The sequence below is a fragment of the Lissotriton vulgaris genome, chromosome 11, assembly GCF_964263255.1.
Source record: "Lissotriton vulgaris chromosome 11, aLisVul1.2, whole genome shotgun sequence".
Taxonomy (NCBI): domain Eukaryota; kingdom Metazoa; phylum Chordata; class Amphibia; order Caudata; family Salamandridae; genus Lissotriton; species Lissotriton vulgaris.
The window spans coordinates 92,868,098-92,893,462 of record NC_141699.1 but is presented as its reverse complement, the minus strand read 5'-3'; the positions used below and the strand labels follow the sequence as shown (position 1 = coordinate 92,893,462).

General features: G+C 46.0%; 1 protein-coding gene across 1 annotated transcript in view; it reads right to left on the bottom strand.

Annotated features, from left to right (window-relative positions):
* Positions 1 to 22,985, bottom strand: part of LOC147679023 (solute carrier family 2, facilitated glucose transporter member 11-like) — a 572,060-nt gene extending 549,075 nt beyond the window's left edge. Inside the window, exons 1-2 of the mRNA XM_086944707.1 lie at positions 22,863 to 22,985; positions 15,982 to 16,080 (exon numbers count right to left, since the gene is read on the bottom strand). Of these exons, the coding sequence (XP_086800833.1) occupies positions 15,982 to 16,080; positions 22,863 to 22,922 (159 nt within the window). The 5' untranslated portion in view covers positions 22,923 to 22,985. The remainder of the gene's footprint in view (positions 1 to 15,981; positions 16,081 to 22,862) is intronic.
* Between the last annotated feature and the right edge of the window lie 2,380 nt (positions 22,986 to 25,365).

The following is a 25,365-nucleotide window of genomic DNA, read 5'->3' as shown; positions in this document are numbered from 1 at the left end:
ACCTCCCACCGGAAAGAATGGATAGTCACCTTTTTAGAGAAGGAATGGTTGAGGCAACAGCTGACTGAGACTGAGATTTTTCTACTCCAGGGGGCCCAAGGCCTCGACCACTGCCTCAAAAGGGCTGACTAGCGCCTCTAGCCTGAGAATAAACAGAGGTGCAGCAAAATTCAAACCTCTCGGCTTGGTTGGGTGGCAAACAGGACCAGACAGTTTTCTAATCTTGGCTGACTGCTACCCCATCTCCTCAAGTTGGAGCAACAAAAACTTTGAACCCTCAAAAGGCAGCTATAAGAGGACAAACATCTGCATAGCATCTGTCTCCCAAGCCTGCATCCTATTGCTGCATGTCCCCAAACACAACTTATCAAAGGATATGTCAGATAGTTGTTGTGTTGAATAATTCTCAGAAACATAGAGTAATTAAGTTCCTTTTAATGAGAACATACAGCCAGGGAAGAGCAGGAACGGACGCAGACGCCAGTACAGCTCTCAGTCTTCTATGTGTTCCAAATGCACCCAATGCACCAGAACATAATTAAAAGTTAATACATACCTGCAATGTATTGGGCTCGAGCGCAGCTTCAGCCAGCATGAAGACGAGACACAACACTTCCCCTTTCCTACCAAAAACAAAACAAAACAACAAAAAGAAAACAAAGCCCTAATACAAAAAAAACAGTAAATACAATGGAAATGCTAGAAAGAAAACATAGTAAATGGAGCACACGTTAACCATAAATGTGTGTGACATAATCTTCAAATCTTTTGGGTTTGCTGCAAACACGCTTGGAATGTGGAACGGCTACCGCATTGTTGTTTAAATGAATATCATTCTGTACATGGGAGACATCAAGCTTATCACTCAGTACGTTGTTACTTGAAGGTTCTCAATTGGAAGGTCCACCGCAGTAAAGAGATTCATTGGAATTTTTAATAGATTGTGAAGTAAAGCTTGTAGATTGAGAAGTAACACTTGTATCCAATCATACTTCTTAACATCATATTTCTTTGTCTCAGGTTGTACATTGATATTTCCCCTGAACAAAGCAATTCTATTAGCATTTCTCACTCTTCCAACCCTCAACAGAGTGGAATTGCAAAGAACTTTAATGACTTTGAGAGGTGCAGGGTACCTACCTTCACCTATGCGTACCATTCTTCTCTTCTTTACTTTGACAATGTCACCAACTTACTTTCTTAGTTTGTTTTTCAACCAAGGTCTTTTGATTGTTCTCAAAGTTTTATTTGACACTTTTGTCTGACGATAGAATCAATTTAGTGCAATTAAGCCAACCCATATTGTCTTTGGTGCGGGGACAACGTCCTCGCAGAAGTTCAAAAAGGGAATTGCCAGAAGATTGGAATTTGGTAATCCTATAAGCATAAATAGTTTTCCTCAATTTATCCTCCCAATCTTTGCCATTACCTTTAGAGAGTTCAACGATACATTTTATTACTCTGTTGAAGAGTTCCACGCTACCATTACCTTCTGGGCAACATACTGAGGTTTTTCTATGAATAATCCAGTTTTTTTCTATATATTGTTTAAAGCAATCACCAACAAATTGCCCACCATTGTCAGAAATTATCAGCCTGATTCATGAAGTGAAATTGCGCCCGCAATCGCTGCGAAAACGCAAATGCGGGCGCAATTTCCGTAATCGGCATTCAACAACAAAATAGCGAATTCGCTAACACATATTTGCGAAGTCGCTAATATAATCGCAGAATCCCTGCTGCTGAGCATTAGCGATTCGGAAATTGCGACACACCACGGAATCTGCGAAAATAATAGCGAATTCGCAATAGAAAATCGCTATCGGCATTCAAGAACAATCGCAATGTGCAAAAAACCCAAAAATCGCTATTTGCACGGCGCAAAATAAGGACAACTCAAAGCAGGTGGTAACCATGAAAGGCATAGAAAAACATTTTCAAAAAACCGTTGACCTATCACCAACAGGGCCAGGCCTGACCAATCACACATAAGGACATTCAGCAGCAGCATTAGGCTTTCCACAATGCCAGGGATGTACATGGTGGTGAGGCGGCGAAGGCTACAGCGAGCAGCACGGAGGAGACGCATGAGGCAGGCAAGGATTTACCGGCTGCGGGTCACCTTGCTGGGCCAAACCAGAGAACAGATTTATGCTAAATACAGGCTGAATGGGGAAATGATCACCTGGCTGATACAAGAACTCGACCCCATCATGCAGCACCCAACAAGGCGAAACAATTCTGTGCCCACACATGTGCAGGTATTGTGCAGCCTGCACCTCCTGGCCTCCGGCAGTTTCCAGGGCATAGTAGCCGCTGCTGGGGGGATATCCCAGCCCACCATGTCACGCTGCTTCCACACTTTTGTTGACGCCATGCTCAGCCAGCTCCACCGGTACATCACATTTCCCACGAGCCAACAGGAATTGGACCTCACTAAACTACAATTTTATAATGTTGCCCATTTTCCCCATGTCCTCGGCTGCATAGACTGTACCCACGTCGCCATCTGCCCACCAGCTGGCACGGAGTATATGTACCGCAACAGAAAGTGCTACCACTCCCTCAACATACAGATGGTCTGCAATGCCAAGAGCATCATCACTGACATTGTGGCCCAGTACCCAGGGAGTACCCATGACTCCTTCATCTTCAGGCACAGCGGACTCCACACACGACTGATCAGGGGAGAGTTTGGGGAAGGACACCTACTTGGTAAGTACACTTTGCCGACAATGTCACAGTGCTATGAAGTAACTGCGCTGCACAGGCAATCAACATCTGCTCCTCTCATTCAGGTGACAGTGGCTACGCCCTACGGGAATACCTCCTGACCCCTTACCTCAACCCTGCCACACCTCAGCAACGGCGCTACAATGTTGCGCACATCCGGACAAGGAACTGTATTGAAAGGACATTTGGCCTGCTCAAGAGCAGGTTCCGTATACTGCACAAGACAGGTGGGGCCATGTATTACAGTCCTGCAGCGTGCTGCCGCATTGTGGCTGTCTGTGCAATGCTTCATAACATTGCTACCAAGCGGCGGATACCAGTTGACATCTCAGGCAGTGAATCTGAGGGGGACGACCGGCCACCAGCAAATGCGCACCATGCACGCGGGGAGAACCCAGCTGAAGGCCACAGACGTCGCAACCACATCACAGATAACTATTTCTAGCCCACCCCCTTCCCCCACCCCACATATCACAATTGCATGCTAAATATAATGATAACACAAGGCAAATGTATGCTTCAAAATAAATGTATTTCTTTGATTCACAACAGAAAAGGGACATGGAAATAACTATTTACAAAAAAAAGTACAGTATTCCAGCATACTGCATGTTATTTTGCTTGGCAGGCTTATCCTCAGCCTGTGCCTGTGTCCCTGACACAATGTCAATGCTGCTTCCTGCGCACATTTCCCAGCCGCCTTTGAGGCTCCTCATCCTCATCCTGGGCAGATGGACCAGGCGTAGCCCTGGTGCTGCGCCTAGGTGGGGGGGCCTGCGTGGCAGAGTTGCTGCTCACGCTGGAGGCAGCCTCACTCCCATCGTCTCCCCCAACGACAGCCGGTACCACAGGTTGGAGCAGTGGGACCACGGCGGTGGTCAGGTGCTCCAGCACTCGGGTGATCTCTTCGCAGCACTGGACCAGCTGGTGCTGCTGGGTCATTGAGCGTCGGGAGAGCTGTGTGGTGGCATTGGCTGCCACATAATTGGAGCGACTATAGGTTGCCATCTGGCTCACCAGATGGTGGTGGCGCCTGCGTGCAGCACTGCGCTGCTTCCCCAGCGCAGCAGTGTTGGCCTCCATAGCCACCGCCATGCGCTCAATGGCCGCCGTCATGCGGTCCACCCGCTGGCCCACTCCTGCCACATTGCGGCCGATCTTCTGCAGCTGGAGCTGGATGGCTCCTTGCTGCTGCGACTGCCTCTGGTGGAGACGGAGCATTCGCCGCTCCACGGACATGCAGGCATGGAGATGCCCTTTGCCCCTCCTGCTCTTTTGCCGCTGTGCTGCGGATGTGGCTGGGCCAGATCTTGGAGGACGAGCTGCAGGTGTTGTGGCAGCTGGCGTCGCAGGTGCGGCAGGCACTGGAGGCACATTGGTGGGGGGCCTGACCTTGGCTGGCGGTGGTCCTGCAGATTTGGCTGCAGGTAAGGTGGTGGGCCTGGCTGCTGGTGTTGCCGCAGCGGCAGGGGATGGTGGTAGGGTGGCGGGTAGGGATACCTCCTCCTGGGCCTCCTCGACGATAACCAGCCTCTCACTGTCACTGCTATCGTCTGCACCTGTGAGGGTAAGTGGATACTCATTAGGTGCATGTGACTGTCAGACGTGCAGATGTTACATGCATGCTGGGTGACATTCCCTGGATGGCTGTGGATATGTGCGCTTAGGAACCTTTCAGGCCGCATAGTGGTACAACTACATTGTGGACATACTACGTCTCCCACAATGCACAACATAGGCATGATTAAGGGCCAATGAGTGAGCCTATTTGGGCAGGGACGGTCATAAGGGACAGGGTCGCAGTCGCATGCCACTTACCTTGGGTGTTGTGGGTTGGGCGGGAGGAGTCCAGGGTGGTCACACCAACACACGCCTCCGTCTCAAGGGTGTCCTCAATCCTGTCCTCCAGGGGGGTGTTGGGTGGGACAGTCGGTCCACCACCTCCGGTGCCTGATGACTCTCCGAGACGCGCCGCCACCTTCTCCTTGGCACGCCCTCGGAGGTCGTACCAGCGCTTCTTGATCTCTTCCACCGACCTTGCCGCAACGCCAACTGCGTTCACGCTGGAGGCAATCCCCACCCAGATCCTCCTCTTCTCTTGTTCGGGGACCCTCCTTGAGTTTGCACCAAACAGCTGGGCGTGGTGGGCCACCACCCCTTCAATGAGATTCTTCAACTCCGACTCGGAGAATTTCAGCTGCGCTTTCGGCTAGCGCTGTTGCTGGGGCCGGGCAGTGGTTCTTCAGCCATGGCGGGCGCAATTTCTGCCGGGTCGGGAGTCGCTATCGGCGGTTTGGCGGCTGCTTTCCGTCGTGTCGAGTCGGATGATTGCGTCACTGTGGTGTTTGCAGGTGGGATTTGGCAGCTTCCTGGTTGTGATGTCATCACGGTGCTCGGAATGCTTAATCCCGTATTTCCGGATCCCGCGATAATGCGACACGCAATCCCGATCGCACGGGATTGCGAGTCGCAATCCCGTGCGATCGGGATTGCGTGTCGCAATCCCGATCGCTGGTGGGCGGAAATTGCGATTTTTCTGCGTTTTTTGTAGGTCGCTAACGGCTTTTGCGCCCGCGTGCGAGTCGCTATTTTTTCCCAGAAAAATACATGAATGCCGTTTTGCGTTTTCTCAATAGCGAGTCGCTATTATTCGCTATTAGGGACACGCAAAACGGCCCGTACATGAATCAGGCTGCTAGTCTTTAGAAAGACCTTTGTTACTAAAAACTTCGCATAGGAAGTGTAACACGTTTTCAGTGTCAGCTTTCTCTACAATTTTGTATTCAGGCCATCTTGAGAAATGATCCACCAACACTATGATATGTTTCTGCAGCCCATCAATGTTTTTGACGGGCCGAAAATATCTATGCCGATCCTTTCCCAAGGCATATTTGAAATCACAATAGGATGTAACACAGTTTTGCAGGTGGTCAAGCTTTAATCTGAATTTGCACATTCAAAATATTCCTGTACTATTCTTTCAATGTCTTTATCGACTTCATGCCACTAATAGGATTGCTTAATTCTACATGTTGTCTTAAAAATACATGAGTGTCCCTCATGACAAAGGTTTATAACATTGTCATGAAAGATCTTCGGTGGAATTAATTTCCCCCCTCTAAGGAGTAAGTCATTTTCAATGAAAAACTCATTCCTATCTTCTCAAAATAGAATGAGTGCCCTGTCAAGAACAAATTTGTCTGACCAACCTTTTTGGACGAATTTGGACACATCTTGAATCACCTGGTCAAGAGAAATATTCTTGACCCATTCCCTATGAGGTATGCTCACGAGTTCATTACCGAAAATTCTAGCAGCAAACCATTGGTCCTAATCATTATCAGAATTTTCAGTGACAGCCAAGGGACTCCTGCTTAAAAAATCAGCGATTGTTGCGTATACCAGGAATAAACTGTCTAAAGTATTTTACTCCCCACAAACACCCAAAAGCTTCTTTTCGATCACAGAATATTTTTCTTCCGTTATGGTAAGAGGTCTTGAAGCAAACGCAACCACACATTCAGATCCATCGCTTTGCAACTGAGAAAGAACAGTGCCTAGGGGGAAACAGCCGTTACATCGCAACTTTTACAACGCACTACCATTACAACGCTACTTTTACAACGCAGGATCCATTACATCGCATGCCTTTACAACGCATGACATTACATAGCAGATGCCATTACAACGCATGCCATTACAACGTAAGTATAGGTAAGTATATAATTGTATTTCATATTTTATTTAACATTATTTAATTAATTTAATTCATTTTAAAAATAAATGAATATATTAATTTATGTATTTTTATAAAATAAATTAAATATATTAATTTAAGTAATTTTTAAAAATAAGTATGAGTATAGGAGTATATGTTTTGGGGTACTGAGGTATATGTTTTGGGGTGTTTGGGTATTTTTAGGGTTCAGGGCTAGGTTTGGGTTATGGGGTACAGGGGTATTTTTAGGGTTCAGGGCTAAGTTTGGGTAATGGGGTAGAGGGGTATTTTTAGGGTTCAGGGCTAGGTTTGGGTTATGGGGTACATGGGTATTTTTAGGGTTTAGGGCTAGGTTTGGGTTATGGGGTACAGGGGTATTTTTAGGGTTCAGGGCTAGGTTTGGGTTATGGGGTACAGGGGTATTTTTAGGGTTCAGGGCTAGTTTTGGGGTACAGGGGTATTTTTAGGGTTCAGGGCTAGGTTTGGGTTATGGGGTACAGGGGTATTTTTAGGGTTCAGGGCTAGGTTTGGGTTATGGGGTACAGGGGTATTTTTAGGGTTCAGGGCTAGGTTTGGGTTTTGTGGTACAGGGGTACTTTTAGGGTTCAGGGCTAGGTTTGGGTTATGTGATACAGGGGTATTTTTAGGGTTCAGGGCTAGGTTTGGGTTATGGGGTACAGAGGTATTTTTAGAGTTCAGGGCTAGGTTTGGGTTATGGGGTACAGGGGTATTTTTAGGGTTCAGGGCTAGGTTTGGGTTTTGGGGTACAGGGATATTTTTAGGGTTCAGTTTATTAAAAAAACGACTTTAAATAAATTATATTAATTCAAATAAATTAATTAAATTAATTACAATTTTAAAATTAATTAAATTAAATTAAATTAATTAAATTAAATTAATTACAATTTAAAAAAAAGATATACTTACCTATACTTACGTTGTAATGGCATGCGTTGTAATAGCATCTGCTATGTAATGACATGCATTGTAAAGGCATGCATTGTAAAGGATCCTGCGTTGTAAAAATCGCGTTGTAATGGTGTGCGATGTAAAAGTATGCGTTGTAACGTCATACATCCGTGCCTAGGCCTTTACCACTCGCATCTGTGGTGATAAAGCTTTTTAGTTTAGGGTCAAATCCTTTAGGCGCTGGTGCAGAACAGATATTGCTTTGTTAATAACTGTTTTGACACACCTAGATGTTAGTTCTGCTTTGCTGATGATAGCTGAAATCTCTCTTAGGGTAGGGTCTCCATTAATCCAAAGTATTTCCTGCAAATTTTGGTTGTTACAGTGCATGTTGTTACAGTGCATGACGAGTTGGCCGGATTAATTCATCTTCAATGATAACAAATTTGCACGAAAAAGCCAATCTCCTAAGAGAAGCAACATAGTCTTCCACTTTTTCAGATGGTTCTTGCTTCCTATGGTAAAATTAAATCCGTGCACAGCTTTAAAAACAGTTGGGGCAAAATAGGCATTCAAATCAGATATAGCTTGCGTGACAACATTCACTTCACTACCTGCTAGGGTTTTTTTCAATTCTAGTATATACTCTTAACCCTCCAGGACCTAGACAATGTAATAAAAAAATGTTTTTCCTTTCTGGAGGAAGTTCTTTACTTTCAAACGTATCTAGGTAATTAATTAAATAATCCCTCCATTCCTCCAATCTTTGGCTAGAAACCTCGCAATCCTTAACCATAAAAGCTTGCAGAGCTGGTAAAATCATAGTTGCCATAGCCATATTAGCAGTAGAACAAAAAAGGAGAAACAAAAAAACAAAAAAAAAACAAGAACAATGCTTGTAATACACTCAATACACTCAATAATGGAGTGTCAAGAATGACACACTGTGTGCCTATGACAGTAATAATAAAGGAGAAATTGGGGCATGGCTAAGTGGCGGACCGAGATGGTCGCTTGCTAGAGTACTTCCGTGGCCTCCGGATCCCAACCCAAATATCCTGTAAACTAATCTGTGTTAAAGGTGCAGATCTTCACGCCTGAGGGCAAGCGGTGCCCTACGCTGCTGTCGCGGATGAAAATGGACGTCTGAGGCCCGACATATCCGCTCTTCAACCCTGCGACCCTGTGGGTCTGGAAACCGGGGACTAAAGTTGCGGAACTTGCTGCCTAGTAAGCCGAGGGTGCTGGTTTGCCCCCATCCCCTGAGCTCCAGCCAACCGCCGAACGTCAAGCATCCTTTCGGCCTACCTTGGATCCCGCAAGGCCAGGACCGAACTCCGTTTGCCTGAAGGTTCCACTGATGTGACTGCGTGCTTTGTGGGGTTGGGCCTCGCTGAGGAGCGGCGAGGCAGTTGGTTGCCGCGAAGGTGCTGGAGCGGCCCGCTTCCCTCCTGATGCACAGACTGGTGCTGCGCCTCACCCGTTTGAGAGTGGTAAAACCAGGTTTTCGACTTGCCAGAAGTTGGTTCTGACAGGCTGGACACCCTGAAGGAACCACCTAAGTGAGCACCCTTGGCTCAGAAATGCAAGTACCCTATGATCAATCTGTCCCTGGCTATTCCAGGCCCCACTTTCAAATTTGTTTTCGTACAAGCCCGCAGGCCTTGACTTTGATAACATTGAACTGCCTCAGGTGGCCTATGTCTCTCCTATGGTCTTATTGTCCTCTAATGCACATCAATTCATGATGGTGGGTAGGGAGGGCAAACGGGGCAGTAGGGCCTTTCCCCCATGTTCTTCTTTCAGTCATATAGTTGGGCGACAGGCACTCTGCATTTTTTTCTACATGGGCAGTTCTGAGCCCAGAGTGCAGGGAAGCAGGGTGGGGGGTGGTTGGGAAGGGTTAAATGTTTCAGTTTTTTATATTATGTTTTGTCTCGAGGGTACAGCTTCTGCTCACAATGTAACCTGTTACATGCCACATACAAACTTATGGGGACGCAGCGATACAAGGAACTCAAAGTCCTAAGCTGGAATGTCAACGGGTTGGGGGACAGAAACAAAAGAACAGTAGTACTGAAATAGATCAAGAGGTTTACGCCAGACATTGTGCTCCTCCAAGAAACTCATCTCATAGGCAATGTTTGTAAAGCAATGCATAGGTATGGATATCACATGGTGGCATATGCTGGTTTCACCTCTGGCTCAAGAGGAGTGGGTATACTGTAGAGAGAATCATTCTCCTTATCTGTCACGTCCACATATCTAGATGACCGAGGGAGATATGTGGGAATCACGGGCACTTGGGAGGGTGTCACTTTTACTCTCCTCTCCATTTATGCACCACCGGGTCTACAAGCCACAACATTCGCAGACCTTAGCGCCCTTTTGTTGACATTACCGGAGGGACATTTGGTGTTGGGGGCTGACTATCGCTTGACAGGCAACCTCCCCGCACGCTGCCCAAGGCCGCTATCTCCTTCCCCAGATTTTTAGAGGCGATGGGTTTAGTGGACTGTTGGAGAACTTGCTATCCAGACAAGCTACAGCACACTTTCTACTAGGGGGCTCACAATCATCTTTCACACCTTGACTACATCATTGTCCCCACCCCGCAGATCTCTAACATTCAGGGGATCCGACACTTGGCCAGAGGGATTTCAGATCACTCCCCTCTATGGGTCCACATTGTTCTGGTTCACACAGAAGTGGGACGGGTCGCACCCATTAATCCCTGGTACCTAAAAAAAACTAAAATTCGTAAAGACCTCCATAAATCAATAGACAGCTACTTCCTGGAAAATGAGGGAACGGTGACATCTCCCCAGACATTGTGGGAAATCTTCAAAACGTGCTTCGGGGCCAGGCCCTTTCCTTTATAGCAGGTTCCAAAAAAGAAAGGCTTAAAGCCTTCTAAGAGGCCGAAAACAAGACCTATAGCCTCGAGCAAGAAATACACTAGGACGCCACCCCGGAAGCCCTTCACTTACTTTGCCTGTACCAAGAAGAATATCGGACCTTAGCCACAGACCGGGCAAAATTAATAGGGCAAGACAGACTAGGAGGCACCTACGACTGGGGAGCTATGGCCGGAAAACTAATTGCCTGGCTGGACAAGAGAGACCAAGCTAGCAGGCTTGTCCCGGAACTTAGCAACTCTGACGGTTCTCTCATCACAGACCCTCATTCCATAGCCAACTGCTTTGCCACCCACTTCCAATCCATCTACAGCTCGGTGAACCCCTACTCAGAATCAGATTCCTCTGCTTTCATCAAGGATATCTCGCTCCTCACTCTCTATGAACTTGACCATACTTTCATAGATAGCGCCCTCTCAACAGATGAAATTGCTCTCGCGATTCGATCACTCTAACCAGGCAAGGCCCTTGGCCCAAATGGACTCCCAATCGAGCTATACAAGCTCCGACCCGACAAATTGTCCCCTTATCTGAAACTCATGAATGAATATAGTCTTGATAAAGACACACTGCCCCCTGACCAGAGACTTGCCACCATAGTTGTGATCCACAAAGACAGAAAAACAAAAACCGACTGCTCCTCCTACCGCCCAATATCCCTTCTTAAGGCAAAACACAAAATTTGGGCCAAGATCCTTGCTAAAAGATTGATTAAAGTAATTGGGGAATTAGTGCACCCTGATCAATCAGGCTTTATGCCACAGAGAAACACTGCCCTGAATCTGTGCAGACTGCATAGTGGCTGGGCAGGGCCTCTGCCATAGGGGAAGATGCGGTCATAGCCTCACTTGAGGCCACTATGGCATTTGACACAATTGAGTGGCCTTATCTCTTCGCAGTGCTTGAAAAATGGGATTCTGTCCAGTCTTCTGCCAGTGGGTGCACCTGTTATATAGCAGACCTATGGCCTAAATAGTTGTTAATAACAGGAAGTCTGACACATTTGAGGTTAACTGTGTACCCACCAGGGTACCCGCCAGGGATGTCCCCTTTCCCCGATACTGTTCGCCCTAACCCTTGAATCCCTTGCAGCATGGATCCGAAAGGACGTCATGATCCGAGGGATGCGATGGTCGGCAGACTTGGAAGACCGCATCTCCTTGTATGCAGACAACTTCCTTCTTTATTTGACATTCCCCAAGAAATCCCTCCTCGCCGTATTTGATATCCTTGCCACCTTCGACAGGTATTCCGGATTCCTCGTGAACTGGCAGAAATCCCTCCTCTATGTATTGCGCGGGGATCCTCCTCCGCTACCCCATTGCTGCCCTGTACCCATTGTCTCTGACAGCTTTTGAAACCTGGGTATATACTTCATCCTAGATCCGCAGGTCAGACATGACCGTAACCTTTCCCCCTCCTGCCAAATGACATCAAGCATTGGAAAACACTCCCACTTTCTCTTTTAGGTTAAGCGGCCCTTTTTAAAATGTTGCCTCTCCCTCGATTCCTCTATGCCCTGCAAAACTCCGCTGATCCTGTCCCTAATGCATATTTTAAAGGAATTGAAGGACTCCAGAGAGACCTTCTGTGGAATGGTCGACCGCGCATAGCCATGAAAAAATTTACTCTCGGTTGGTATGGCGGCGGTATTGGATTGCCGGACATCAGGAAATACTATTGGGCAGCACACCTCACTGCAATCAACCATTGCACCTACTCTCGACCAGACGATCCCTGTTTTAACATGGACCGATGGATCCTCCGAAATGGATCTTTTGCCCGTGCATTATACTCCAAGCCAGATAGATTCCCGCTTACTGGCCCTACGAGGCACGTAGTTAAAATTTGGCATGCAGAAACCAAATCTGTTGGCTTGAATGGCAGATTGACTCTTGCCACACCGTTGTGGGACTCTCAAAAACTGGGAGACTTGGAACAGTCCAGGGGTTTCAACAAGTGGGACCTAATTGGTATCTCCCACGACAAAGACCTTTGGAGTGCTGAGGGCGTGACATCATTTGACATATTACAGAATCAATACTCCCCCGTAAACTCGGAGCGTTTCCGCTACCTCCAAGTTCGACACGCACTAACCACAACACTGCCCCGTGGAACAACCCCTCCAGAAAGCTCTCCTTTAGAAGACAGACTTTTAGATGGCCATCTGCCTGAGAAAGCCATCTCCCTTACCTATCGTAAACTACTAAATAATGTGGGAGACCCCCTACTTGCACTCCATGATGAATGGACTAATGACGGGGTCGAACTGGATGATGAGGACTGGCAGACGGCAGTCTCGTCTCCCTTGCCGATTGCTATTCCGGAGCAACTCCGCCTAGTGCAATTAAAAATCCTTCATAGGGTATACTTGACTGAACCCCAATTACTAGTGCACATGGGTGGACTGACCGATGACACATGTAGACGGGATGTACTCACACAGGTACCTTTATGCACATCCTCTGGCAGTGCGACCTAATACAAGAATAATGGCAAGCAATCCATGTGGCCATGAGTGAATCGTTGGGTGTCGTAATGAAAACCGCTGGCATCCAGGTGCCTCCTAAATATCTGGGAGCCTACTGATCTTAACACATATGCAACACAATGGCACACTTGCATACTCTCCAAGAGAAATATAGCCCAACTCTAGGGGGCCACACATATGCCTACTGTAGCTGATTGGGAAAAAGACCTTGATTGGAGTATGATGTGTGAAAAAACAGTGTGCGTGGCACGGGGGTGCCCCCGGAAATGGTCTAGAATATGGCCCCATTGGAATGCCTACAGAGGAGATATCTGTTCTCCCCCTCGAAACCTAGACAATGAAGATTCTCCCTTCCCGTGATTTCTTTCAAACTCATTTTCTGTTATTATGTGTTATTTCCTTTGTAATTTGCTTTAAACTGTCTGCTGATCATTGTGACCATGGCAAACAAATATAACTATAGGGGAGAGGAGAGAAAAAGTTCTCCCTCTGCAAGCTTAGGTAAACAAAAAGAATCCACATCAAGATGTTATTAGAGTGGTCCCTACGATGGTGGGGAGCACACAGTGTTCTTTAAATACCCCTCACACACCAAAAGGACCCTTGGTGTCATACTTCATCATTGGGGTCTTCGCACCCATCTACGGGATGTGGAGTGCTGGTAACCGACGACTACGTGGGAGCACTTTTATTATTTTGGCTATGTGTGGTGCATGTACAGCCAGTACAGCTCTCAGTCTTCAATGTGTTCCAAATGCACCCAACGCACCAGAACACGAGGACATAATTAAAAGTAAATGCATACATGCACTGTATTGTGCTTGAGCGCAGCTTCAGCCAGCATGAGCACGAGGCACAAGAATAGGCAGCAGACCTGGAGCTCCAGCAGAGCCAGCAGAGAGATTGTATCCACCCCTCACTCATCTGCTTCGCCAAAGCTTGAAAATACTTCAATAGGGATTGGACCATGGAAGTAGTATAGGCAATAGCTCTGATGGAGAAATTGGAGGTGGAATAAGACCTCTTCACCCCCCCTCCACCTTCTTATTCACAGGGTCGGAGGGAATGTCATCATCTGAAAGCACCATGCCCTGTGAAGAAAGGCCAGCCATCAGGTCATCCACCTTGACTAAATGCGATAATTCTTTTGAAAACCCCTCCAAGGCATAAAAAACCAAGGGAATGCAAACTTATCAATGTCCCTCCATTTATGGGAAAGTACTTTGCAGACCTCACTGTGCAAATACAAACAGTCAGGGTCAGGGCACTGGCATTGAGTGAAAAAATCTACCTCCAAGTTCTGTTCCACAGGAGCAGGAAAGCCCAGATTGCCCCTGACATGGGTGAAGAGATTAGTGAGCTCAGCTCCCTGCACAAAATGACCCAGTCTCTCCCCCTCCCCTCAGGGTACTCCATGTCATCAACAGGATTTGGCCATGGCCCTTTTGAAGGAGTCTCTTCAGATGCCCGGGCCTTGAAGTTTCAACAGCCTCATTGATTAAGCGGTGTAGCACATCCAAAGTAGGCAACCCCGCAGAGCTACGTGAGGCAGATTCAATTCTGCAAAAGTCAACAGGCGCTTCCTGCCTTGTTCCCATTTCCAAAGGGAACCAACTCACGTGACCCCTGAGATCTCAGGGGAACTACTGAGATGCAGGAAGTGCCTGTGATCAAGAAAAACTCCCACAAACGCGCAGCCACTCACTGAAGGCAAATAACCTCACAACCATCAGAGGGTCTGCTTTGCATCTGCAGGATGTCACCTGCGGGGGACCCAATGGGCAAAAGGACACCCAGCACAGCAAACCTTGACCAACTCCTGCTGCGCAGGGTGGGGAGGTCCCCTACATAAAAAGACTGCTCAGGCAAATCTGGTACGGGAGAATAAGAACATCAAATACATAATGCAGAAAGCATGGACAAACTTTTCTCTGGCCTCGCAAGGCATCATTCTGCAACACAGACTGACAAGAACAGTTTGTCTTTGCGACACGCTTCCCCTTTATGCATGCTGGGTAGTCAGTGCCATATTGTGGGAAGTATTTTGACCTCTGCTAGGTAATAGGTTCTGTGGAGCAGGCAAACTGCTCATGTGTAAGGAATGGGACGGGAAGATTAATGAGGAGGTAACATATATGTGTTTGTACTGTATAGTATGATAGCTCATTCATCATTTATGTTACACTACCTTCTATGTGTTTTCCACCCAGACGGCTTGGAACCAATGCACTATGATGCTGTTACTATGTACAGTCTTCTCAATAGGTTCTTTTTGAGTTTCAATAAATACATTGTTCGGATTTTCCTTTTTGTGAAACTTATGCCATATTTCGGTGAAGTGTAAAGTCAGACTTTTGTCTCAGTTAAACTTAAGTTTTAGTCTTGAGTTTAAGTTTTTGGTCTCAATCAAATTTAAGACCAAAACTTAATTTTAATCGAGACAAAAGTCTAGCCTTACTATGCGTAAAATCATATTCACCCTTTGTGAATACCGAAGGTCATAAAGTTAGACTTTCATCTCAGTTTATCTTTGTGAATCCGGCCCAAAGATTCCAAATCTGAGCTCCTCGAGCTTCTAAAAATTGACACACACATTTATCATTACAAGCAACGGCACAGGAATAAGCAACAAACAAGGACTGCATTCTGAAGAGGTATACAGATACCAGGGGCTTACATTCACCAACATTGCTATGCCCAAAAATGAGAGGAAGGTGCAAGCTATCAGACATAACTTTGGCACCTTACTCCAAATGCAGGTTGGAGCTCCATGATTTCAAAGGATAACCATGGTTGAGAATACATTCTCAGTTGGTGGAAGTAAAATCTGATATGTCATGCCCCCACCCTACAACTCTAGTTAAATCTGTTCTCCTGCCACTAACTTCTAGAAGACGCCCTATTCTCAGACAACTAAAATAATTCACAGAACATAAGCAAAATACCAACTACACATATTCTCAAAAACATATTTGGTTTTAATGAAATAGCCACCACATTATACATACGTTCATACACCAATAAATGAACAGAACAAACAGGATATTCTGACAGCTGCATCATTGTATTAGTGCATAGATCATGATAGTGGATTGAATGAGGTAAACAGACCCAAGAGATGGGAAAGGAATGGAGGGCGACCCTGAAATATGGGGCTCATAGGCGATGTCGATGTACAGGCAAACGACCACACTAATGGTATTCCCACTTACCGGTGATGGGGAACTGAGCACTGAAATTTGGATGCCATATTGTAGCGTTCCTCCAATACCCAAGACGAAGATCATCTGAAAAAGCTTGGGGTAATGAACCTACAAGAATGAGAAAGAAGTGGACCGCACCTTTAGCTAGTGATATGTACTCAGAAGCATATTTTCAAAGAGATCACGCACTGCGACATATCTTCAGAGAAATAGCGGAATTCTGCTCTTAATGGGCTGCAACACTTGTGGCTGCTTAGTGCCAACATAGGTAGCTTGTGCAATAGTACCCAGGGAACGCCTACCTGACACAAAATGTGCTTCCTTTCTTTACATTTTTTTTTTTTAAAGCAATGCTAATAACCATTAGAGTTGCTTCCTAAATACTACAAAGGATTTGCATAGGGTCTGATTCATTTTTCATTTCAAATAACTTTATTTCGATTCCACAAAGAAATCATAAAAGTATACATCAATATAAAAAACACCAGCTACAATAAAACCACGGTACACATTTACATAATTCTGATTTTCATAAACATTCAATGTCGGTTTCTAATCACAAGAGATGATCTAATAAAACTCAGTACAGCATTACAGATGTTTGCAGTTGACAAAGATAATAGGTATTCATATCCTTCTTTATAATAGCATGATCCAAAGGATAATACTAATGGTCTAATAAAAGTATTTCTTGGGACCTTATACAAAGTGCAAAAAAGAATAAGGTGCAGAGTGTTTTGCGAGACCTTATTATTACAGGGGCAACAAGGTAGCTTCTCACTCCACCCCCCCTGCTTTGGAAAGGCAAAAAGGAAGTGTAGAGTACTAAGGCGAAACCTTGTCAGATAGAAACGCCATTGCGTATTCATAATATATGATAAATAAAAGGGTCGCACTAGTTTGCCCCAGACACGTAATACATATTCACTGTTCCTTAAGGAACCCAATTTAGAAATATAGGCGTTTTTGATAGTTAACTTAGCATCCTTATTGATCATGCCAGGGTTTGTAAACATGTTGCCTAACCCAATCTTATAAAGGGTATCTCTGACATATCGAAGCCATGGGATTTCTCTATAGTACTCAAGTTTAAGGCAATCTTGTAGGATATCTTTTGTCAATTTCAATTCCTCAGATTGCCAAACTTTAGACCATAATACTAATGGAGCTACGTGTATAATGTCACTTGCAAACTCAATACCAACCTCCCCATGGCAAAAAATGTTTGATGTGCCCGATGGGACAGATAGGAGACGTTTTATAAATTTATTCTCCATAATCTGTAGCTTTTCACAGTTTTGTGACCCCAAGACACCAGCACCAAAGGTCATAGCAGAGACATATTTAGCTTTATACAAAGATATTATTTCTGCTATACGTCGTTGTCCTAATTTACTGGCAAAGCGAAAAAGAGCTTCAATTGATTGTGTAACCTTTTGAACCCGGGCTAATATCAGAGGTTCCCAGTTCAATTTTGTATTAAAAAGGTTTCCCAAGTAATTAAAGTTGTCAACTTTCTCTATATTAGAATCCCTCACCATGTACTTGCGGATTTTAACACTTTTCGGACCGCAAGTCATGGCAAAAGATTTAGTAAAATTGACCCCAAGATCTAAATTTCCCATAAACATATCAAAAGCATTCAGGCAAATCTGCATGCTATTGGGAGTAAGGGTCATTAGGACAGTGTCATCTGCATATGACAACATTGGGATTCTTTTGCCATTGATCTGAGGAAAATCAGCAGCGGTTTCTAACAAAAAACTTTCTAGTCCGTTCGTATCTGGTGCAAGGGTGCCTGCGTTGGCGCTAAGTCGTGAAACTTAAAGCCATCGCAGGGGGAAATGCCAGGCTGCACCACATTCTTGAGAATATGGTGCAGCCTGACGTTTATGAAGTGGCGGTGAGAGGCATTAAGCTATGGAGGCTAACGCATCTCACCACCACTTCATTGAGAATATCCCCCTTAGAATTTCCTGCAAAGCTGTATCAACTAAAGTAGCACATCTGTGGAATTCTACTGCAACATAAAAACCAGCAGAAACAAAGGAGCATTGTATGATTTTACCATGGATGATATGGATGTAATTGCAAAAAAATTAGACATATTGCACAATTGAACCTTAGGAGATGGCTATAGAAATGTACACAAACACAATAAGATGATGGACGGAGTACTGAAACTTTTCAGACCCTCACCCCCAGATACAGTTCTGGGTTGAATCCATCATTGTTCTTTAGCTCACTTTGCCACCCCAGTTCAGACCCAGCCATATGCAATGTGAAAACAGATGAAAAGTTTCAGCGCTCCATTCATCATCCTATTGTGTTTGCTTAAAAATATATACTCTAGAGCCGTGGTTCCCAAAGTGTGCGCCGCGGCGCCCTGGTTCGCCATGATGAGAAGCCAGGAGCGCCGCGATGCCATGCAGGATGTGGGTCGTGAAAACTGCAGCCACAAGTCCTCCCCCTCCTTTGTGCTGCCAATTGATCCCAGCCCTCACCCTCGCCCTCTGCATCTGAATGGCTCCAGGGCTGCGCTCATCAGCCTCAGTGCCTTACCTGCTCCTGCTGCACCAGTAACGAACTGCTAATTACTGGACTCCCATTGTCTGTGCGGATAAGGCCGGCCAGGGCGGGGGCTCTGTGATTACAGCTAATGTCAGGTGTGCATTTTACCAATCTGCAATTGCCGTTGAATTACCTTTCTGTCCAAAACCGGAATGATTACACCCAGGAGAAGTGAAATTATGAAATATTGGTTTACATGTTGGAACATTAATATGAACACATTGTTTGAGTGATGGATGCTGCTTTGTCATGAAAGACTTGGAAAAACATTTCTTTTGATCATGTAACAGAATTAATTCAGCAACAGACTTTTTTTAATGCTCATTGGTAATCATCATGCACTCGTGAAATGTTATATGCACAGTACTAACTTTGTCGGTTCAAGTGGTGATTTATGCTTGAAATACTGCTTTGTACAGAATACTAGCAGCCCGCCCCGGCGTTGCCCGGGGGCAGAAGGGGGCTGGGGGCTGCATTTTGAGCATTTGCTTAGTCCCGTCCCGGCCGGGCCCCCCGCACCCCCTGCCCGCGCCCGCCCTGCCCCGACATTGCGTATACCGCTTCCCGCCCGCCTGCCTCCCGCCACCTCCCGCCGCCTCCCGCCTTCCGCCTCTGCCTTACCTCCACTCCGGACTTAGCCCCCACTCCCGGGCCCCCGCCCGCACCGACATTGCCCGGACCGGCTCCCGCCTCCCGCCTCGCCTTACCTGAAGCGCCGCACCACTCCTCGCCGCACGTCACTCCTCGCCGCACGTCGCCGCTAATCGACGCTCATCACCGCTCCTCCCCGCCTGTCGTCATCACGCAGGTGTAGGTGGCGGTTAGCGCTACGTCGCGGCCGGAACTTGTTTTAGGGGACTACTTTGTTTTTAAACTTTAATTTTTTCATTTACGTTTTTTTTTTATTTTATGCAGCCTATGTCCATTCACACACCCTGAGGATTACAACAATGTATTGGGTGTGTGGATTGGCGCTGTGGTTCCCGAGTTTACCTTGCCAAAAGGTGTCTGTTCTCTCTTTATAATAGTAGTATAGATTAGCATTTCAGTTCACCAGGACGGGGAGTATTAGTTCGAGTGTAACTTTATCTTTTGTTTGGGGCATTCTGGGTAATGGAGTTTGCTGAATTAACTGCATTGGAAAAGCCAATGAGCAATCTTAGAAATCCGGTGCTGAGTTTAGCGTGTACTGGTTGGCACATGACAATTCACCTGGGGCGAGTTGGTGGAATAAAGGAAAGGTGATGTTTGATGTAGTTAAGTTTCTATGCGCAAGAGGAGCGGGAGTATTTTGCGGGTCTTCTTTATAAAATGGACGGCAATAGAGTGAAACGCGAGAAGATACATTTTCTTTTAAATATGGTCTCGCTTAGAGACAGATCAGCATGTTACGGTAAGCAGTCTTGCAGGGAAAATGAATATTGTAAATCAATGCCAGATTAGAGGGGTCACAAACTTGTCAGTAAGAAAGCTTGAATTCTAGTAAAGCGAGGTGGTTGGACAGCAGGAGAACTGAAATACAGGCTCATGTTTAAAGTGCTGTCAGCATAATTGGTGACGTAGTAGGAACTGTGAATAGTAGTGCTTTTTGGGTTAAATAGCGCTATAGAATACAAGTCTATTTAATATGTATAACACAAATGAATTAATGCAGGTGAATCTTTTTGTATTATAGATACCCCTGAAGGTTTTTTACCGAAATGCATTGGGTGACTTTTTAATAAAGTGTGACATATAGAAAAATTGTCAAAGCTACATCCGCCTTGGAATCATGTCTTTTCATAATACACATGTAACCCCCCTTTATCTGCAATTGCCATTCAGTTACCTCTTTCTTAATGTGTATCCCAGATTCAGAATGCCTTGTGTTTGGAGACCCTGTGAGTAAACCGAGTATGCTCATAACCATTTCCCCTTTTCCACGCTCGTCTCTGACAAAATTAGGTTAGACGCGTTGACAGAGAAAAAAAAAGTGGAATTTCTGCCTGTAAATGAGACAGGTGATCTATGTGACCGTGTAGTACAGTGCAGAGATTATCAATATGATGGGTATTCTCCAAGATGTTTTTGGCATCTTAAAAGGGAATACTCTTGATTTTGAGAGCTTTGGGGACCATGATCTGTTAATTGTTCTAAAATCGCACACAAATGTTTCCACATTAGCATTGCTAATTAAGGCCACCAGTATTCCCCTGTGCGTCACCTTCAAGGAAGGTACCCTTGGGAAATGCCAACTTGTCATTTTGCTGTGCCCACAGCAGTCTTTGAGAGGATGAAGCAGTCAGTGATGGAGGGGCTTAGACTTTGCTAGTTTGTTTCATGTGCTGTGTGATCACTGTTGGCCTGGGAGAGCTGCCTCGCCCCGATCAGGTTGGGCTCCAGCTGCAGATCTGATGCAGCGTCTCGACTTGCCCAGTGCATGCAACTCGAGTACACCCAAGAGCATGAATGTTGTATTTGGCACGTCCAAGAAATGCTATCTTCCTTCCGTACATGACGACTTGCTACTCTATGATGGTGTTGTATGCATTGCAATGTACTTTATAAGATAGATCTTTGTGATTGCAAATAAAGTTTTAAATGGTGATGGCTACTCTGAATCCTTCATCACATCTAGGCTTGATTCTTCATGTAGACTAGTGGTTCCCAAAGTGTGCGCCGCGGTGCGCCGGTAAAAAAATGGTGGGGAGCCACGGCCAACTGCCAATTAGGTCACGTGAGCCAGGGGTCAAAAAAGTTTGGGAACCACTGCTGTAGAGTGTTCCTCAAGTACAACACTCACACTTAACACTGCTCACTCACTCTTCTTTGTGCTGTAGGACAATGCCTAGGGTCACACTATCACGGCAATAATTGCCCAAGTGGGTGTGATGATGTCATCAGTCCAGAACCCACAGTAAACATTGTGCTGTGCTTTCGACTGTTCACACATCACAGCTCTGCAGATTTTCATGCAGCATTTGGTTGTCGAAATCTATTTACATTTTGGGTCAGTCTGTGTGAAATTAACAAATGTGGGAAACACAGCCATTGGGGCAGGGGAACTTGGACACACACATGGCCCGTTCCAGAGTTGTTGCTGCACTTGGAGACAATGGCCGAGTGCTTCCTCACACGCCTTGTTCCTGGAAGGTACACACACACACCAACGCATAGGCACAACATACACAAGCAGGCCAAACCCATTTTTTTCACATTTACATTAATCATTTGATTTTACCCATTAGCAATTATACAGATTGCAAGGCACGTGCAACCTTCATAGCTTTATAGATGTAAACATATCTCTGAAGTCACCTCCGTCCCTGTGGGTGCAACACTCAAGCAAAACTGAAACATAAATTAACGAATGAAGAGATTGCTTTAAGAAGACAAACATTCTTATACAATGACGAAGGGTAAGAAATAACGGACGAAAGAGAAATTAAAGAAAGAGATAAAGAAAGAAAACAGAGTGACAGGAACAAAAGAGGGAGGGATATGAAACGGAAGGAGGAGAAAGAAGGAGGAGAAAGAAGGAGGAGAAAGAAAGGAGAGAACAAAAGAAGGGGAGAAAATTAAGAAATAAAGAATGGAAGGCATAAGAAAATATTCCGGACTGTCATGCACAGTTATTTTTGCCAGAGTTGCTTTTGGTTCCCAGCTCAGCTCAGTCTAAATACCTCATTCCGAACCCCGTTTAGCTCCTGGCTGGCGTGCAAACAGTAGTGCATCCAGTGTGTAATGGGTCCTATTGCAAGGAAGCAAGGGTCCCCCTGTATGCTGTTTGAATTATAAAATACAGCAATAATAAGGATTCAATGGACCCATCAGCCATCAGCGCACCGGTGCCACAGCACCTGCTGCACCAATTGAAGCTACGCCCTTGGGTGCAATTGTAACTTTGCACATCTGTCACCAGTACGAGCCTTGCTCGGTGTTCAAACGGAAAAAGTGATCGTTTTTCCATGTGTTATGTGCATTTGTAAATTGCCCCTTCATTTTCTGATTGCCACAGTCAACTTAAGCATCTCATTCAAGATGCAAACTGCAATTTAAGTCAATGCTTACTAATATTGTCAGCACGATATGGGCCGACTTTTAACAAAAAAATGTGTACTGCACGATGACACCACGTACAGCGCTCCTGAACGGTTAATAAACAATAACATCTGAGCAGGGAGTGTTCAGGTTGTGCACGTGGTAAAACTGCCCGTGTGTGAGGCAGCAGCCGATTTCCTGATCCACGCTCGCACCCTTATTTCCAATATTCAATAATTACATATGTGGCCATGAACACAATGGTAGCATTGGTGCAAGGGCGCCGCGACGGTACCCACCAAGTTGTAGAGTAGAGAAGACCTGGAGGGGCGAGTGGTGCGCGGCGGGTCCGGGTCCATTGCGCGTCCAAGCTGGAGGAAGACAGCGACACCTGCCAAATAGTTGCTTCTCACTGCACAGTCGACAGTGCAGAACCACAGGGAAAGTTGTACTTTAAAGAGGGCTGTTAGCCATGCAGTCCGGATTAGGTATTGCGCGGTGCACATTCGAACAAGGTAAGGTTCACAATATATTCAGGAAGAGTAAGGGTCACGAGTCAAGACACATTCATGTGAAGTAAGGGTCAGCAGTCACGGCACATTCAGCTAGGAAAGTGATCACAATTCACTAAGCATTCAGGTGGAGTAGGGGTCACGCGTGACGCGTCACAGCACATTCAGGTGGAGTAGGGGTCACGCGTGACGCGTCACAGCACATTCAGGTGGAGAAAGGGTCACACATTGAAGGAAAGGGCCTCCCTTTGCATGGTCAGCCCCCATTTGTTGCCTGATGTAATTTTGTACTGTAAGTGCACTGGGTCCCTCATAACTAGTTCCCAGTGCCAGGTCTCTTTCCCAAAACACTGTACCATGATTGGCACAACTTCAGCTAACCCTGTAAGTCCCTAGTACGTGGTCCCTCTGGTACCTACGGCATGGGTACTGAAGAGTGGCCTCTGAGGCTGCAACACTGGTTCCACCACCCGGACCCCCTCACCAAGGCCATTGCAGAGTGTGTGTCTTGGTATAGGAAAATCCAAAGAGTCGCATGCACACAGCTGTTTGTGCCATGACAACCATACACTGCATAAGAGATAGACAAGTCACCCCTACTGCAGGCCTTTAGCCCTAAGACAGGGTGCACTATACCCTATGTGTGGGCACATCAGAATGAGCAGATATGCCTCTACAATGTCTTCTATGATGTTGTAAGTGAGTAGGGAAGCCATACAGAGTGCATGGGCTGGATACTTGTCAACATCAGTTTCCCAGTTCCATGATGGCTTCGCTGATTTCTAAGATGTTTCAGAACAAACATCTTATCTCACTAAACCCTCACTGTAGCCAGGGTTAGATTTATTAATACATTCACACATGAGACCCTTTTAGAAGGTCCCCTGAAACTTAACTTGAACACATTCCTGGCCAGTTTTCTTGAGCCCGCCACCACCAAACATATTTCTGACCTCATGGGGTGAGAGCCAGCACTCTCAGGGTACAGATACAATACCTGTTCTAGGTGGGGGTGTTTCATAACTGCTCCAGGATAGGACGGATGGCCATTCTGAGCGGGGAGCTTCAAAGGCAATGCTGCCTTTGAAAGTTAACCCAGGGACCCAAGTTAGTAAGGGAGGTCAAGTCCCCTTTCATGCTCCACTTTTGGAGAAAATTATTTAGATGAGAAGGAGGGTCCCCCCTCAGTATGCATCAACCCTAGGGCAGGGCATGCAAGGTGAACCCCCCTGCTGAAATTTCACCATCTTGAGATGGTGAGAAAACTTTCAATCAGGGCTAGGGTAGTGCCTCTTTCCACATTGAAATGGTCAATAAAGTGTATAGACACCCTAAAGGTAGATAGTCCACTGGCTATTACCTGTCTCCCCTTGTATGCCCCTTAATCCAGTATTTTGGTGGCTCCCTGAGACCTGTCCTCAAATGTATTGGGTAAAAAGAGACCAAGACAAAGAAGACTCACTGCACAAGAACTGAAGCCCTGCTGCAAAACAAAAAAGTGTCAAATCCTGCCTGGTGGAAGAAGGGCTCAACAATCTCTGTTGATGTGTTGTCCTGAAATCTGCAAGGAGTCCAAGAACCCTGGAGCACATCCAGCCTTTGAGATATCACCAAGAAGCTCCCTTGGAGTGAAGGTATCACTCTCCTGAACACCACAGGCACCAAAACCATGAAGTCCTGTTTGTCGACGTGCTGCTCCCTGACAACCTCGACACAGCACCAAAGCAAGACCAGGTAGAACAGCTCCGGAGGATAAGATCTGCCTCTCCACTAAATACAGAGGCACCAGGACCTACCAGAGCCAATGCGTACCAATACCCATGGTACTGGACCCCAATGGTAAAAACCAAGAAGAAGTGTCTACACCGGACTCCCAAATCACCAGAATCAAGTACCCATTAAGGGACGTCAAGACAATGAAGACCCACTTCCTTAGCGGCCCTAGTGTCCTGAGATTGCCTCTTCAAATTATCTGCTCCTGATGCAAGGATGCTAAAGAAGCATGAAGCCCTCCAGACCTGTCCGCTCTGCACCCAGCCACACCGGCACCGACCAACCATCTCTTCTCCTGTGGTCCTCAATCCCTTTCAACCTCCTTCCTCTAAGGAGACCCTCTGGACTTACCTGTAAGTCCATCTGTGCAGAGAATTTTCAAGTGGCCCCCTTTGCGCACCAGATTCCAGGACACTCAGCACTCTGCTCCCGCCCGATCCAGGATGCTCCCAAACTTCTCCAGCTTGAACTTTGGAACTGGTCCCGAAATTGACCTAAAACGAGAAGGTGAACTTTG